This window comes from Oratosquilla oratoria, chromosome 28 (assembly GCF_046742065.1).
Source record: "Oratosquilla oratoria isolate Oo_2021 chromosome 28, ASM4674206v1, whole genome shotgun sequence".
Classification (NCBI taxonomy): Eukaryota; Metazoa; Arthropoda; class Malacostraca; order Stomatopoda; family Squillidae; genus Oratosquilla; species Oratosquilla oratoria.
In genome coordinates, this window is record NC_134804.1 from 4,875,346 (window position 1) to 4,894,470 (window position 19,125).

The following is a 19,125-nucleotide window of genomic DNA, read 5'->3' on the forward strand; positions in this document are numbered from 1 at the left end:
ATTTAAGCAGTTTACTCTAAGCACATCCCTACCTTCTTTTCTTTTCCTCTTTCTCCATTGATCTCCACTTTCAACTTACCTTTACCCCAAAAATTATCTGATATTCCCCCACTCTCTGCCCTAAGAACTTGTACATACGAAACTCTTCCTACTCTTCTCCTGGTCACCACTATAGAGTCCATTAGCCCCTTCTCCGGCAAGGATGATTAAACTCCTCTTCACCCAATTCTTTTTCAGTGCAACAAGTAGACTCATCCTGACATAACATTTCAAAAACAAGCACAGATGAGTATAATCATTGAATTAGGGCCCTTCTCACCAGTCAACGAGTATACTCTGTGAATCGTACATCTGGTAGCTGTGTCTCTTTCACCTTGAGATGCATTTATTTGTGATAAGGTACTGTATCTCAAATGAAGCAGACTCATCACTTTTGAGCACATGCACTTTTTTTTTATATATATGTATATATAAATCATGCCCAGATGTCAAGTTCAGATGAGAATGAATGTGAAGCTTCAATTAAAGGCTTGGATACATCAGATGGGAGTGTAAGTTCATCTGATGATGGCTATTATCTCCCAAGTGAGGAGTAGGACGATATACGACATTGGTGTCGACATGTGTTGAAATTAAACATGCTTCATCCACCAGCAAGCTTCTCTTTCACTGAAAATCCCAGATTATCAATTGTAATAAAAGCTATAAAAAAAGAGTAAAATAAGTGTGTAATTTCAATTTACTTTTGATTCTAAAGTTGGGAAAAAGACTACTATTACACTGACATTTTTCCTTATACACTGTATGCACCCATTTAAATCTATCCAAAAAGTCTCCCTTTCCTCTGCACTCTTCTCACTACCAGGCCCAAATGCACTTACAAAAACCCACATCTCCTTTCCCAGTTTCACCTTCATCCACAATAACCTTGAAGAAACTTTCCACTCCACCACATGCTTACCTATCTTTTCACTTACTAGTATAGCCACCCCTTCTCTCCCTGATCCTCTCTTCACTCCTGACACCCTCCCAAACTCAAACTCACTTCTCCCTTTCAACTTGGTTTCACTCAATGCCAACACATCCATCTTTATCCTCACAAACATACTGCCTATCTCTTCCCTTTTACTCTCATCTGCACCACATCCACACACATTAAAAGATCCAAACCTTCGGGTTCTGGTTGGAAAACTCCACCCAGATACTCTTAATTTTTTTTTTTTTTTTTTTTTTGGGGGGGGAGGGTGTCTCCTTTGGGGCTACAGAGAGTGGGATGCCTAGTCATATCCCTGTCCCATTTTTGTTGCCTTTTACGACTCAATAGGGAACACTTGTTGGCAGTATTCTTTTCTCCTACTATGGGTTTAGTGAAAAGGAAATATATATTCAGAGAAGTGGTACAGGACAGTATTAAGAGTGGGGGGGACAGCATACAGGAGGGGCAGTTGCAGCATAATTAAGTAGCATCATTCTCTGAAGATAAATGTGGGCAAAAGTAAGGTGATGAGATGTAAAAGGGGAGAGAGTGACAGTAGGCTGGAAGTGAGCATTAAGGGTGAGAAACTGGAGGAAGTGGATAGTTTCAGATACTTGGGTGCAAATGTAACAGGAAAGGGAGGAGTGGGGGTGGAGGTAGAATGTAGATTGAGAGAAGCGAGTAAATGCCTTGGTGGATTAAAAAGTGTAATGAGAAATAGACATCTGGGAATAGATGCTAAGAGGTTATATGAAGGAATGATTGTGCCAACAGCAATGTACGGGGCAGAAACAGAGAACATGAGAGAGGAAGAGAGGAGTTTGAATGTGTTTGAGATGAAATGTCTGAGAAGTATGATAGGGGTTACTAGGCTAGATAGAGTGAGAAATGAGGAGGTGAGGAGGAGAACAGGGGTGAAAAGGGAGCTGGGAGATAGGGTTGATGAAAGAGTATTAGGATGGTTTGGACACATGGAAAGAATGAGTGAAGAAAGATTACTAAAAGTAATTTGGAAGGCGGAGGTGGAAGGAGTGAATATGAGGGGCATCCTAGGATGAGATGGATGGATGGGGTGAAAGGGGCTTTACAAAAGAGAGGAATGTCTGTAGAGGAAGGACGGGAGAGGACAGAAGATAGGGGTGAATGGAGAAGGGTTGTGTATAGATGAGGCTGTGATGCATGAGGGGGTATGGGTGGGGGATGGGGAGTGAGGAAGTATGTATGAGAAAAATTTGACGCAGCCTGAAGGGATTTTTCCGGTCTTCTCCTTTCCTGCATGAGGGGACGGAGAGGGGGGTTGCCGAATTTATGAAGCAGCCTTGCTGTGGATGTGCTGTGTCTTGCGACACTGCTTCTGACCCAGGGTAGTGGACAAGATGCAGGGATGACCCGTTATCCAGGAGGTGCCAAGATAGGAGGGAGGGAGGGAGGAGGGAGGAGGGTGGAGGGGAGTGGAATATATGGGAGATGAAATGGGTGGGAGTATTTTCTATGCCTTCTTCTTTTTGGCTACCCCCCCATGTAAGGGGGGAAAAGCATTTGGTATATGTATGTATTCTATGTGAATAGAGATTTCCTCTATGGCATCACACACAAGATGATAAGTGGCTCTGGTCTGTAGGGGCACCTCATATAAACCCTAAAGTGTCAGCTGCATGCTACTGAGCAGATTTTAACCTCACAATAATATGCAGCCAATACCCTAGACTGGGTAAGATAATTAACACAAAAAAACATTCACATGAAAAAGAAACAGTGAATGACTAAAGCAGCAGTGGTGAGGAACAGTGTGAAAAAGTAATAGAAAATTTCCCTGTTGCTCACCCACGCATGACTACCACTCACTGCCCACTAACTCGAAGTGACAAAATGTGCAACTTTGCTACATCACCATGCCTGAACCAAGGCAAATAATGAACTAATATTTCTTATACTTTTCCATGCAACCTTTCATTTCATAACAGTAAAACTTTCTTCTGAGAATTTTCTTTCTTTAACCCCAAACAATTGTGTACCACGGGTATGACCAATGAAACCCTATTGCATAATTATTGGGTTAAATTGCTCGGGTCAGAGGCATAACAGATGAACTGCTTCTTCACAGCAGGGTCAGACACATAGTGCTAGTTTACTCCCACTACTTCATCATATGACAATCCTCTCCTGACCCACTCAAAATAATCCATGAAGCAGATGCGAAGAACATTCCCCAGGGTACACCCTCCCTTCATCCATTCACAATCTCCTTCCTATTACACCTATCTCCTGCATTCTTTCTGCATTGCTTGAGTGACATTGCATGTGCAACCAAGCCACTCTTCCCACCCCACCTTTGATCTTCCATCTCAAGCTCACCCCCACCCATCTGTTCTACACACAGTTGACATATATAATTCCAAAATGTTATACTACACACAGGAAACTAAAATATTTAATTCATCAACAAACAAATTATAATTTCTTACTTGTAATAATAATTTGAACAGTCCTGGAGTTTGTGATACAAGATGAAACCGATGTTGACCAGGCCATTTGAACGTGCAGCAGAAGCAACCGCAAAAGGAAGTGATGTGACTGTTGCATTTCTTGTCTCATTCAACAAGAGAGCATAAAATGTGAAGAAGGCATACATGGCTTCTGAATATGGGGCACTAAAGAAAATACTGGCTGGGTTAATGCAAAATAGAAGAGCTGCTCGGTAGGCAAGGATATCATCCTTTAGCACCTTCCTACTTAGTTTGAACAGAGCATCTGCAGCTTTCACAAAGAAGATGAAATTTAGGAGCACAGCTGACACTAAAAGAATACTGTGATGATTACAAACAAACTGTAGAACAAAGCTGAGAAGCCAAGCTGTAAATCGAACTGCTATGGGAAATGCTGGAAAGAAGGCCAGCGTGTTTTCATGTGTGTAGCCATATTCTGCAATGTGGATGAAGTATTGAGCATCCCATCGCATAAGCCCACCAAGGAGCACCTCCACCACCTTGTCCCCCCACAACTCTGGTAAGTTTGGGTTCGGTGGTGACACAAAAGCATCTGCATTGTGATCCGGTATTATGAGGTTTGCAACTGCCTGTTGAAAGAAAGAAAACAAACAATTGTGTTTAGTATCTCATTAGTGCACATGGTTAGCATGGGAAGGAAGAGAATGAAATATAAATAAATATACAAATGTATATATGCTGCACAGTATCTTACAAATTAACTGAATTATAAATGTTTTCCCAGAAATACTAAAGGCTGTCTACACCCACAATCATTTGGGACACTTGCATGCTTGAGTGATATACAAATCAATTTTGCATGCTCTCCATCAGCATCTACTATTCAAGATAACTTTTGCACAGTGTAACTTAAATTTTGTATGCTAATCCAATGTCAAGGAAGAGAAAAAAAATCTTATTGTTGTCTTCCACTCTACTTTTGCTGCTAAGTCTTTGGTATGTGGTTATCACAAATGAGTATATTCTAAGTTTAGACTACTTCTTTGACCATGGTGTACCAATGTTGGATGTCTCTTCGAGAGAAAAAGTTTGCTCTCAGTTCTACCTTCTAACTTGTTTGCTCATGATGGCATCTCTCATCTTAGTTTTGCTTGAATTCCTACATTTATCTATGACAGGGGTTCCCAAACTTTTCAGCTCATCGACCCCCTAGTAAAGTTTAAGATTTTCTATAGACCCCCAAACTATAATTCACAAATAATGTAAATTTATTATTATTATTGGTGTTGTTATTGTTATCAATGCTAGTAATATTATTATTATTATAGTTATTATCCTTATCCTTATTATTACCATTATTATTTTTATTACATTTTTATTACAAGCACCTGGCTTCGCCATGTGTGCTTGGCCTGCGGCGCTGCGAGGGCTACACCCACGTTTTTTTAATGTATGGTTTGGTTAATAAAAGAGAAAAATCCATATAGGTTTTTATTCAACATCAGTAATCAGTAATAACAACATCTTTGGACATTTTAGGTCTTTTACGTGATGGAGTCCTTCCAGTTTCTACTTCCGAACCATCACTGTCATCATCGTCACTCCATCTCTTGACCGCCTTGATGATGATGTCTTGCCCCTTCTTCACTTCTTCTTGCCCCTTCTTCATTTCTTCTTGTTCCTTCTTAATTTCTTCTTGTTTCTTTTCCAACACTTGAAATTTTTCCTTAAACTTTAAGTCTAACAATTCCTCTAAATCTTTCTTGGAGATCAATACTTGTTAACTCGTTTGGAGCGTACAAACGCTTTATATGACATATCCAGATAGTGCATCTGATAGTTTCTGTGGTCAGATTTAGCACCGTTCTTCACAAAATTTGAGTATCCGGCAAAGTAGTGTTTCATAAAATTGTCGGAAGCCACGTCCGTGATATCCCCGTCAAAAATCTCTAATTTAAGGACTTTTCGATGAAACTCTCTTACCGACTCTTTGGTTGTGAAAGATTTGACTTAAGCATATAGAGCGTGGAATGTTTGACTATGTTCGGTCCTTAGCTGGTAAAGGTACTGTCTGTTGGACTGCAGGACGGCTTTTGGAATTTTTTTCTGATCTGTCACCCATTTCCAAAAGTGACATTGCCGCCTCTTCTTTATGGGCTCGGATTCCTCTGGCATTTTGCCGGTCAACCGCTTGATGACAACGTGTGCGGCATAATAAGTGCGAAATACCTTTACGTGAGTGTACTCTGAGATGGAGACACGGGTGTTCCCGTTTTACTGTAGGGAGGGTTAGGCATTGAGAGACTGGATTGACACCTGACAAAGTTTATTTTCTATTGTATATAGATCATTATTATAATTTTAGTTATCAATAGTGTTATTATCATCATTTTGATCCTTTATAAAAGGGCTAAATGACAACATTCATCAAGGCGACGGCATCCCAATAATGATGCACTTTCACATATACATAAACATGTTTTAAAATAAATATTTATAATATATATTCTTTATTATATTACTATAAGTAATATTCAAGCCAATAATATTACACAAGCTTGTCTTCTTGATGTTCATTCACGATGTGGTTGTGTGTATGTTAGATTCTCCCTACATACACAGAATGGGGGAGGATTTTCAACTCAGAGTGAACTGACATGGTTTTTCTTTAATTTTAGATATTGGTTGGTTGATTATTCTCACTCTTTCAATACAGGAAGAAAACAGGATCATTTCATGCTGACCATTTAATTTTAAAGACTGCCTTTCGAACCCCTAGCAACCTGCTGACCCCTTTTCGACCCCTTGGATGGTCTCATTGACCACTTTGGGAACCTCTGATCTATGCCAAAGGCTTTCTTTCTAAAAAGGGGGTGGCCAAATCAAAGCATTTGTGCACTTCATATACTTTGAAACTCATTTTATTCCTCTCATATCTCAGCACCTTGTGGATGAATGGTCATCTCTATTCCCCACCACACTGTTAGGGTTAAATGCAATGTGAGCCACAGTTCTGTCACAGCAGCTTGAGCCAGTCCTCCTCTGTTTCATTATAAGGTGACCCACTGCCCTTTCCTCATCCACTCAAAAGAATGCATGAAATAGATAATAATGTCCCTCTGTCATCAACCATTCACCAATTTATAATATCCCTCTATTCACTCTCTTTTGCATTCTCTCTTCGCTGCTCCAGACATTCTTCAAATTCACATCCAACCTGTTACCACCGTCACTCCTTGTACACCTGATAACTTTACTTTTGCCCACATTTACATTCAACTTTTGAATTCCTGACCTTGCTTAAACCATTTATCATTCACCTGGTTAGATTACATAAAAAACAACAGCATTTTTCCATGTTATTTGGGGAATGCCCTGTCATAGCACATATCCATATCATGGTCAAATACCATCCACTAAACCAACTCTCCTATCTCAGCACCTCAGGGGATGAAAGGCCATAATGCTTGGGTCAAAGGCAAAGTAGCAGGGCACAATTCTTCCTCAACTGGGCTTGATAGCTAGAGCTGGTTTACTCCAACTGCTTCCTGTAGTGGCAGTAGACTGGAAGTGAACATTAAGGGAGAGCGACTGGAGGAAGTGGATAGTTTTAGATACTTGGGTGCAAATGTGGCAGGGAAAGGTGGAGTGAAAGTGGAGGTAGAATGTAGATTGAGAGAAGCGAGTAAATGCCTTGGTGGATTAAAGAGTGTAATGAGGAATAGACATTTGGGAATGGATGCTAAGAGGAGACTGTATGAAGGAGTGATTGTGCCAACAGCACTGTATGGGGCAGAAACATGGAACATAAGAGAGGAAGAGAGAAGGAGTTTGAATGTGTTTGAGATGAGGTGTCTGAGAAGTATGATGGGGGTTACTAGGCTAGATAGAGTGAGAAATGCGGAGGTGAGGAGGAGAACAGGGGTGGAAAAGGAGCTGGGAGATAGGGTTCATGAAAGAATATTAGGATGGTTTGGACACATGGAAAGAATGAGTGAAGAAAGACTAGTAAAAGAGGTGTGGAAGGCAGATGTGGAGGGAGTGAACATGAGGGGACGTCCTAGGATGAGGTGGATGGATGGGGTAAAGGGGGCTTTGGGGAAGAGGGGAATGTCTGTTGAGGAAGGATGGGAGAGGACAGAAGACAGGGGTGAATGGAGAATGATTGTATATAGATGATGTTGTGATGCATGAGGTGGAATGGGTGGGTGGATGGGGGGTGAGGTAGCATGTGTGAGCAAAATTTGATGCAGCCCGAAGGGATTTCTCCCCGTCCTCTCATTTTATGCATTGGGGGGACGGAGAGAGGGGGTCGCCGATTTAATGAAGCGGCCTTGCTGTGGATGTGCTGTGTCTTGCGACACTGCTTCTGACCCAGGGCAGTGGACAAGGTGCAGGGATGACCCGTCATTCAGGAGGTGCTAAGATAAGAGGGAGGGTGGAGGGGTGTGAAGTGTATGCAGGGATGGAATGGGTGGGAATGATTTTATGCCTTTTTCTTTTTTGGCTACCCCCCCTTGTAAGGGGGAAAAAGCCTTAGTATATGTATGTATGCTTCCTGTATGGAGACCTCCCTCTTCATACATTCAAAATAAATCATGAAGCAATTGAGAATAGCCCTTTAGGCTGTCACTACTTCATCCAGTCATAATTTTCCCCCATTCATTCCTATCTTCTGTACTTTCTTTTCCCTACATAACAGACATTCCATGTGTATCCAAAGCCCCTTCACCCCATCCATCACTCTTATTCTTGGTCTCACTATATATTTTTCTTGGCAAAAATCAATAACAGAAACAATTGCTAAAAGTGATGTACTAATGAATGGAGCCACAATGACTGCATGAGATGCCATCTTTGTTTTGATAGATGCAGTGGTCAAAGGAATTAAAGTATGATAAATTCATCTATACTAACCTAGCCTGCATTTGATAATGCAGTACCTATAATGGTAAATTTTAGAATTGCACACCAATGCAATATAGCAACAGAAGTTGTTGTTGTTGTCGTTCCCTAGACTGTCTGTCCGAGCAGTCCCGTCTCCCCAAGGAAGGCCACAGCCGAGACTGGGTTTTCCCACAAATCCTTTATAGAGTGTATGTTGTGTTGTTTGCGTGCATGATTGTGTATAATGCAGTCTTCCATTATGTGTTGTATGGTATGGGGTGAAGTGTTACATCCTGGGCAGCTGTTCACAACACGGTCGTCCAGCCTCCTCTGGTAGTTCATGTTATACATATATACAAAATCATTGAAATTGGCACAGATATTTTTCACACTGAACTCCTCTTAAAAAAGTCTAGCTGAATTATCCTTAACCCAGTGGGAGATCTGTCTAGATAATATACATCACACTGTTGGAGGCTATGGAAGCAAAGACCCTGAGCTTGGTATAATACACTCCATAGTTGGACCCTGTCTGGTTAGGGAATGGTGAAATTCATCTTTATTTTTATTCTCATTTGAAAAATTGTCATTTGTTTCAACAAATACTCATTCATTTAGCTTCTTCAACCCATCCAAATCCCTGACTTTCTAATACGATCCTGCCAGACTTTTGCAGTAGTGGGGGAGTTCATCAATTAAAATGAGCACTAGTTTGAGTGGGTGTCAGTTTGAGCAGGTATCATTTTGAGGGAGTGGTTAGGTTATGCTAACACACCGACTTATAACCTCATTTCACATATATTTGATTATCATCCCTATGTCTACATAGTTAATGTACTCCACAACCCAAAAACAGTGACAGTACAGTACACAGGGAGTTCTTATCTAATGCTTGCTTGAACTTGTAGAATGCGATTTTCTTGGCAAAAATAAAAAACAAAAAACCTTGCTACACACAAATTTACTAATGAACAAAGCCACTAGGTCTACATGCCATGCCAGTCCAGTCACTATCAGATGACTGTTTTCACGTTGTGGACTAGGTGTTCTCCAACTCCAGGTGACATTAATAAGCACTGTTAGAAAGACAATAGGGCTTCCTTAGACTTTATGAGAGAACACGGGGTTCTGCCATCGTCTGTTAATTACCCAAGGTACAATAATAATCAGGCTGTCAACATCCATGATGATGACAATGACCAGGATGATCTTTAGAATTTGAGGTACCAAATTACTAAATATGTTAGGTTACGTAGGTTAGTTAGGTTATGTTAGAACAGACTAATTTATCATCCTTTCATTTCTTCGACCTCAGCATCTATCAAAACATGGTGTATCATTCAGCCGCCACAACTTGCTTTGTTAGTAAATAGGTTTTAGCAACATTTTTGTTATTGATTTCTGCCAAGAAAATGGCATATTACGTTGATCTATTATAATTTACAAAATCAATAATTACTTTTCTATTTTTCTAGTGCTATATCTTGTAGGTGTGCACAACTAAAAAATTACCACTTGTCCTAATCAAACTACCACTTGCTGGAAATGACCAGCATTCATCATCTTTGTGTTTTGATAGTGGCGGAGGTCGAAAATATTAACGTCATGATAAATTTGGGTAAAATCTTAGTTGTGCACACCTACGTAATATAGCAACAGAAAAATATTAATTTTGTAAACTATAATAGATCAAAGTAAAGAGAAAGGAAGTTAAGCATAAGATAAAGGAAGCAAAGAGGAGAGCAGATGAGAAATGGGGAAAGAGTATGACAGAAAATTTTGAAAGTAATAAAAAGATGTTTTGGAAGGAAGTTAAAAGAGGAAGAAGAGGCGAATTAAGTAGAGAAGAAAAGGTAAAAGGTGCAGATGGAGAGATGATCATGGAAGAGAAGGCAGTGAGAGGAAGGTGGGCAGAGTATTTTAGGGACTTGCTAAATGTGATGGAGGATAGGGAGGGAAAGATAGCTGCAGTGGGAAGCGCTAAGAAAATGAGTGATGAGTGAGGAAAATGGAGGAGAATTAGGGAAGGATGAAGTGAAAGCAGCTGTTGAGATGATGAGAGCAGGTAAGGCACCAGGGTTGGATGGATGCCATGCAGAATGTCTGAAGTGATGGTGGACTGGCTGGTGAGGTTATTTAATGTTTGCTGGAGAGAGGGTAGAATGCCAGAGGACTGGAGGAGTGCCTGTATAGTTCCACTTTACAAAGGAAAGGGGGACAAGTGTGAGTGTAGTAGTTACAGAGGGATCAGCTTGTTGAGTGTAGTTGGGAAGACTTATGAGAGGGTCTTGATTGAGAGGATTAGAAAAGGAACAGAGGGAGTAATTGGTGAGGAACAGTGTGGTTTTAGGACAGGTAGGGGATGTGTAGATCAGATTTTTGTGGTAAGAGAGATATGTGAGAAAGCTATAGGAAAAGGTAAGGATGTTTTTTGGGCTTTTATGGATCTGGAAAAGGCTTATGACAGGGTAGACAGGAAGGCACTGTGGGAGGTACTGCAGATATAAGGGATAGGAGGAAAGCTGTTAAGAGCAGTCAAGAGTTTTTATGAGAGTAGTAGAGCTTGCATTAGGATTAGAAATGGAGAGAGTGAATGGTTTGAGGTAAAGGTGGGACAGGATGCAGGGATGACCCGTCATCCAGGAGGTGCCAAGATAGGAGGGAGGGAGGAGGGTGGAGGGGAGTGGAATATATGGGAAATGAAATGGGCGGGAGCGATTTCTATGCCTTTTTCTTTTTGGCTACCCCCTGTGTTAGGGGGAAAAAGCCTTTGGTATATGTATGTATAATAGATCAATGTAATATGTGATTTTCTTGGCAGAAATCGATAACAAAAAACTTGCTAAAATGTATTTTTTAAAGAACGAAGTCGCAGGAGTTGAATGATACACCATGTTTGTTTTGATAGGTGCCTAAGTCGAAGAAATGAAAGGATGATAAATTAGTCTATTCTAATCTAACCTACCTAACTAACCTGCATAGCCTAACCAATATTTAGTAATTCAGTACCTCAAATTCTAAAGATGATCCAGGTCATCATCACGGATGTTGACAGCCTGATTATTATTGTATCTTGGACAATTAACAGATGATGGCAGAACCCCGTGTTTTCTCATAAAGTCTAAGGAAGCCCTATTGCATTTGTAACAGTGCTTATTAATGTCACCTGGAGTTGGAGAACACCCGGTCCACAATGTGAAAGCAGTCATTTGATAGTGACTGGATTGGTATGGTTTCCATACCGTATTCTAGCAGTTTAGTTCATTAGTAAATTTGCTCAAGGTTTTTTGTTTTTTATTTCTGCCAAGAAAATCACACATTACATTCATGTACTATGATTTACAAAATTAATATTTAATTTTCTAATGCTATATCGCATAGGTGTGCACAACTAAAATAAAACCTAAATCTGTCTACTCTAACCTAACAGTGCACCTGGCCAAATTGGTTAAGTAGATGGGCCAGGTGAATACAAAATGAGCAATTTCCCATAAAAAAAACTTCAGGTTTGGTCAAATCTCCATTAAAACACCTAGAAAAATATGATTTTGAAATACAATGTTCTGATGTTATTTCCTAAATATTCACTATTCTATAACACATTGATATGCCCCACTCACCACAGCTTTACAGTTTCATGGGTATGGTGACCTTCCTCTTCATACATTCAAATAAATCATGAAACACCTGTGTTTACCCCTTCGGATTATGTCACTGCTTCATCCATTTGTACAATTAAGTACTGATTAAATCACTATTATATACAGCCAACAGCAGCCTCCCTCTAAAATCACTGCACAGTGAAAACAATGCCGCCCGTGCGACATTGCCGGGCAGCGGCAGAGGAAGGTTGTTCCGAGCATAACTCCAGACAATCTTGTATTATATGACCATGAAATTTGGGAAGAAAAGGAGCTCCTTAGATCACACCTATGCTGCTATTGAATCCTCCCAGGAAGTTAACAACATGGATATGACTCTGCAACAGAGTCGGAATAATGAAAACTGTGAAGGAAGTAGCATGAGAGAGACGCCAACACAGGGAGTAGGAAAGGTGAAGGACAGGGCCGAGATAGCTGAGAACTCGAACGACAGTGTCAACAATGCCAGTTCCTGTGCCAAGAGAATGAAGGTTAGTGGAATGTCTGAAGACCAAGCTAAATCTGCCACCACGAAAGATCCCTTAATGACTGCAATAGAAGCAGCCGGCATGGACCAGGCCTTGATAATTGAAAAAAATAACTCGCAGACACTAAAGCAGCTGATGTGAATCAAGATATTGTAGTCGGGGACAACAACACCACAGGTAGGGAAAGAGTCATGATAGCATTTCCAGAAAAATGTAACCTCTCTCTGGAAAACAAATATACCTGGTATATGGCTCTATTAAATTGACACCCTGAGCGTAGGCCACTCTTTAAGGAAGGGAGAAATGCACCATATATCACATTAATCAATGGTCAGCAATATAACACAATGATAACAGATGCCTTCCAGGGACAAGTAATGAAACCTATAACTGGCTTACAACGTACTGTGGTAATTTTTGATGTACCTACTTACAAAAATGTAAATTTATTACAGTGTCCACCAGGATTCCAGTGGCTAAAACGACGGATGGTTGGGAAAAATCCAAGGCCACAACTCCTAGGAGCAGTATCAGGACCTATTGACACAGAAACTCTCATCATCGGTGTTGGAAGGAAGAAAGTTGCTCCCTATGTTCCAGAGCCAGACCTGTGTCAAAGGTGTAGCAAATGGGGACACAAAAGTTGGTGATGTCGAGCTACATATGTGCGATGCAGATACTGTGCTGGGGGACATCTCTCAGAGTAGTGCTGGGAAAAGATTCAACAAAAAGTAGCTGTACCACCGAAATGCTGCAACTGTGGAGGTCAACACAATGCAAGTTCTTCAGCATGCCCTAAAAAACCATGCTACAAGACTCTACCACCAAGTATACCCACTACTGTATACCAAACTGCTCCTCCACCTGCAAGACCTGCTTGGAACATCACAGCTATGCAGGAAGAATTTACACCTTTTTTCAACAGGAGAAAGCAACAACTAATTCTAAAGCTAAGGTGAGGTCACTATCCATTACTCAGTCAAATAAAGTAAATATAGTGGCTAAAGAGCAGGAATGACTAAGTTTAGCAGTGGACAAACTTACTACGTTGTTAAATGAGAGTATAGAGGATTTAAGAGCAGATAGAGTAAGGCTTGCGAGAAAAATGAAAGAATACACAGACTCTAAATTTAAAGAAGTGCAGGAATTAGTGCATCAAAACATACAAAAAGTCCAACAGGAAGTACAGAAATTTGTGCAACAAGACATTCAGAAAGTACATCATGAAGTACAGGAAACTGTGTATCAAGGCATTCAGAAAGTTCATCAAGAAGTAAAGGAAACTGTGCATCAAGAAATACAGAAGGCTAACTGTCAACAAGCAAAGAATATGGAATCTATCATGGAAAAACCTGAAATTTTGAAAAAGCGAGATAAGGAGAGACACGAAAATTACGAACAGCTATCTAGGAATATAGAACTAATTCTAGAGAAATTTGAAGCCTTCAGAAGAGAAGTCATTGCTAGCCAGAACAATAAACAGTGGCCCCCACCAAAATGATGCAAAACCCTACAATGAATAACAAAATTTTCAATTTATTGACATGGAATGTTAATGGACTAAGAGATAGGATAACTGATATACATGCATATATTCTTCAACAGAGCCCTGACTTCATAGCTGTACAGGAAACTGGACCAGAGGTGTATGAACTCAGAGGATATTATCAACATATTCTTAGTTGTGATGATGGAAGCAGTAGAGGTATGGTTACTTATGTTAAGTCTGGACTTCCAGTTACCTTGGTGGAGAAAGGAGTCAATGGGGGAATAGAATGTAATGTATCACTGTGTGTCTACATTTATCAAATAACTATATAAATATCACTAATATGTATGTTCATTCTGGTGCCCTGTACATTGACAATTTACCTCTGCACATATTAGAAGAAAGTACAATTCTTTTGGGTGATTTCAATGCTAGACATAAGTATCTCAGCGGCTTTGACCCATCGTTTTTCGCTCATATTTCCGAAATAACCATTTACATCAGTATGATATATCAGCACAGCCTAATTCACACCCTGCGCTAATTTTTGACGTTATAGTGCATTCACAAGTGTATTTAATTACGGCGTTTACTCTTGATATTAAGTGTGTCGTAGCCGACACCCGTGAAGTAAATCGAACAGGTGAAGTCATGACGTCATCACAAACTACCTCGTGTATCCCAACTTCACTTGTTCGATTTACTTCACGGGTGTCGGCTACGACACACATAATATCAAGAGTAAACACCGTAATTAAATACACTTGTGAATGCACTATAACGTCAAAAATTAGCGCAGGGTGTGAATTAGGCTGTGCTAATATACCATGCTGATGTGAATGATTATTTCGGAAATATGAGCGAAAAACGATGGGTCAAAGCCGCTGAAATACTTAGTAGGTAATTTTAAGACTTCTAATACTAATGGCGTAAGGTGGGTAACCTTTCTTAAAGCTAATAATAATGTACAAATTACTGGTGCCAAAGTCCCTACACATGTTCAGGGAGGAAGACTAGATTATGTTGCTTTATTCAATAATCCATTTTGTACGTGTGAAACTAATGTTGTACCATCTCTTCTCAGTGACCACTTTGCCCTTAAGACATATATCCCCCTCTCCACAACCAACATAGTACACAGAAAAAGATTAAGCAACCCCTCAAGTAAATTTCCTGGGCTCCTGATCAATGTCAAGAAATGGTACAGTAATAACAATATTAATTTACAAGATGCCAATGATATTTATCAGGGATTACTTGAAGTAATTAATGAATATGTAGACAACAACAAGACTAGGCAGAAGCACACTCATAATCAAAAGAGATCATATCCACATGACCCTGTTATATCAAATTGTCAGGATACAATGGCAGCCTTACAGAGTAGATGGTAAGCACAGCCAAATGATCATGATGTCAAGAGAGCTATGGGAACAGTTGCTAAACATTTGTCTGAGCTAAAGAGAGACATGAGGAAGAAGTTATGGGATGAGTTTCTAAATAAAATTTGTAACACCAAATCAATACAGGAAATTTGGTATCACGTTAATAAGGTCAAAGGTAAGAAAACTTCAGTAACCAGTGACTCAAATCCTGCAAAAAAGGTCAAAGACCTCATTAAACAATGGAGTTCTGTTTCTGCTTTGTCTGGTCTGCCTGTTGGACATCAAATTGCTCTGGCAGAGAATAGGTTACAAAGGCTACAATTAGTAAATCATAATGTTAAGTTGGATGATGACACTTGTGTATCTATATCAATAGATGAACTATTATATGCTGTCAAAAGTGGTAAATCAACAGCCCCTGGTGAGGATGGACTTACATATGATATTATAAATGCATTACTGAATATTGACGGGAAAAATCCCATACTAGATATGTTTAATGTGTCTTACAGAAATAGTATGTTACCCCCAGCATGGAAATCAGCCATAATTATACCTGTACCTAAGAGTGATGGGAAATTTCTACCAATCTCACTTACCAGCTGTTTGTGCAAAATGATGGAAAGAATTGTCTCACGTAGGTTAATTTATAAAGTGGGTGATAAAATGTCTGAAAATTTATATGGTTTCATGAAGGGACGTGCTACTAGCGACTGTTTTGTTCATTGCTTAGCTAATACCAGTGCTTCTTGTCAAGTATATGTAGATTTGAAAGGTGCCTTTGATAGATCTAATAAAGAAGTTATACTAGAGGAACTTTTATTGAAGGGAGTCAAAGGAAAGTTATTAGGATGGATACAAGACTATTTGTATAATATAAAAGGTAAGGTTTGGTTACAGGGAACACTATCAGATGAAGAAACATTTGAGTTAGGTACCTCCCAAGGTGGAGTTCTAAGTCCTATGCAATACAATATACTAATGGATAAAATTGCTAGATATGAATTTACACAGGGTACCAAAGTCATCATTTATGCTGATGACATACTTATTCAATGTGATACACCTAAAACACTTAGCAAGGCTGTGAATGAACTTGAACAATTATGTACATACATGGGGCTTGTCATAAATGAAAACAAAACTAAATTTCAAGCTAAACAGAAAAAGTGTAGAAAACCTACTGTAAATGGTGTAAAAATTGAGCATGTCCTTAACTACAAATATTTGGGTGTACAATTAGGTTATAGAAATGCTAATTATTGTATTGAATATGTTAAAAATATGTGTGTATCTAGGCTAGCCCCTCTCAAAGTCTTAGCAAAGAGAGGGTCAGGTGTTGGTGTACTTATACTTTGCATGTTTTATATATATGTGATACGTTCCCTCATAGATTATGCTTCACTTGTGTTGGTGCAATACGATACACAACAACTTAAATGCTTAGAAGTCATACAAAATAAGGTGATGAGAATTATTTTAGGGTGTGCTACAACAACTAAGATAGAGGTAATAAGAAGAGAGTTAAGATTACCCAGTATTATTTTAAGAATAGAAGAAATAACGAGTCGAACTGTATATCGTATAGTGTGTAATGGTACAAACTCTCTCCAAAGAGATATATTAGCATTATATAATGATAATCATGTAACTAACAACCCATATCTTCGCAAAATATGTAAGGTTCTAAGAAAGTTTGATATTATGAACGAATTTAATGCCCTCATAAAAAATAACTACTATACCACCTGGAATCCATATAATGTAAAAATTGACATTGAAAAGCTAAGTAAACCAAAGGAACAATGGTATAAATACGAATTAAAAGCACATTTTCTTGACAAATTGTCACAATACCCACGGAAACAGGTGGTACATGTGTACTGTGATGGGTCAGTTGAGGGTACCAAGACAGGATGTGGGGTGTTTATAAGAGAATATTCTTCCTCTGAAGAATTTCAAGATTATGAAATTTCAAAAAGACTACCAAATAATTTGTCATCAACCAGAACTGAACTATATGCTATCTTAGAAGGCTTACATATTATTTCGAGTATGGGTAAACCTGTATACTTTTTTGTCGATGGTCAGAGTGCATTATATCAACTTGTGTCTTCCTCTCCAGCTGATTGTGATGTTGTTAACAGATGTTTAAATGTTATATATAACCTGGAGAGAAACAATACACATATTTATTTTGTATGGGTGCCATCCCATATAGGATTGTATTATAATGAAAAAGCAGATAGTCTTGCACGAAGTGCAATTAGAGATGTTAACAACATTCCTGGTAATGAATACACATATAAACATATAAGGTCAATATTAAGATCAAATGTTATTGCTAACATGGATATAGACCTAGATAAATGTTGCGAGATAGTAGTGTAAGTAGCAAGCATTATAAGGCAGTATTAAATAATACAGAGGAATATCCATATGGTAGACATAGTTCCCAAATGGATTTAGTCACTGAGACTCAGATTGGGATATAAATATTAATGGGAGGTGTACAGGGAAGCTGAACCTGAGCCCTGTACTTTATGTGCAAGGCCGGGAGGACATTCACTATAACATTATGTACAGTACTGCCCAATAATCGATGAATTTAGACCACAGGGACAATGGAACCTCATTGAGCTCGTATGCTATTTCATAAATAATGATATATTAACTAAAATTGTGAAAAAACATCCAATGTTTGCTTTCAAATGGTAAATATAATACTGTGATATTGTAATATAATTTATGTAAACATTTATTTTGATAAAACTGTAATAAACAAATTAAATATAAAATGTATAGGGGTTAGTTGGCAAGACCCAACTCTCTCCTTTGTTGGACAATGTACATCAACAATAAACTTATTGAATTGAACAAGTTACAATGCCGCACATTTCATAGTGGAAACCCTTGACATGACACATGTCATGTTTGACGTTCTGAAATGCTGCTAACTGTATGTTTGCTTATAAACTGAAGCTAATCAAAAGGTACCAAATACCACACAACCAACAATATCAATATATATCGTCCATTATTAATTATCCCATTCAAAAATATTTATGCATGCGTCTCACCTGGAGAACAAGAACACCAAATCTTGTAAATATAGCGAAATTTTGAACCTTTTCATTTAGTGAGTACGATGGCATCTTCATTTGTTTATTGACAAAATTACCCAATTGGCCTGACGACGTACTATGACGCCGCTTGATCTTTCGTGCACCCAGAATTTGAAGTTCGACTTACACGCAATAGGATTGACGTTTGTAAACAAACAATAACGTCACAGAGTGCCCTTCTGTTTCTTTAGTTGTTTTTTGTATAAAAAAATATTCAGCTTATCTGTATATATTTCGAAAAAAATATATTGTATGTGTTTGATTCCAAAGTAACTGGTTGATAATACCATATTTTTTTTTCCAATTTTCTTTCTAATGAAATAAATTTACCATTATTCGCAAACGTATTTCTTAGGGCTGCAATTTGATTGTATAAAGATAATGAAAAAATATATATAAAGATCGAGAAAGGAGTGCGACATGATGCTATAATTTCATTTATTTACAATTTGTCTGATATTTTTCAGTCAAGTTGAAAATAGAAAAATATGTTTATTAGCAGTATTCAAATCACCTGAATTTTACGAGTGATATAATTTTAATTTAAAAAATAGCAGAGGACTTATAAAATATGTGAAGTTGTGATATATCGGGTATGTGTGTAGTGACGCAGCCACAGGCGGTCACACACTTCCCATAGTTGGCGGGAGGTGAATATGAGCTAGCCAATCAGGAGCCAGCAAATGG

The 19,125-nt window shown here is 38.8% G+C and overlaps 1 protein-coding gene across 4 annotated transcripts in view; it reads right to left on the bottom strand.

Annotated features, from left to right (window-relative positions):
* PIG-V (phosphatidylinositol glycan anchor biosynthesis class V) overlaps positions 1–18,618 on the bottom strand; it is a 115,431-nt gene extending 96,813 nt beyond the window's left edge. For 2 of the 4 annotated variants that reach the window (XM_076210922.1, XM_076210921.1), the window contains exons 1-2: positions 18,394–18,604; positions 3,442–4,052 (exon numbers count right to left, since the gene is read on the bottom strand). In XM_076210922.1, coding sequence (XP_076067037.1) covers positions 3,442–4,052; positions 18,394–18,474 — 692 coding nt within the window. In that variant the 5' untranslated portion in view covers positions 18,475–18,604. Of the gene's footprint in view, positions 1–3,441; positions 4,053–18,393 lie in introns of all 4 variants that reach the window. The other 2 variants (XM_076210919.1, XM_076210920.1) reach the window with 2 other exon arrangements.
* Between the last annotated feature and the right edge of the window lie 507 nt (positions 18,619–19,125).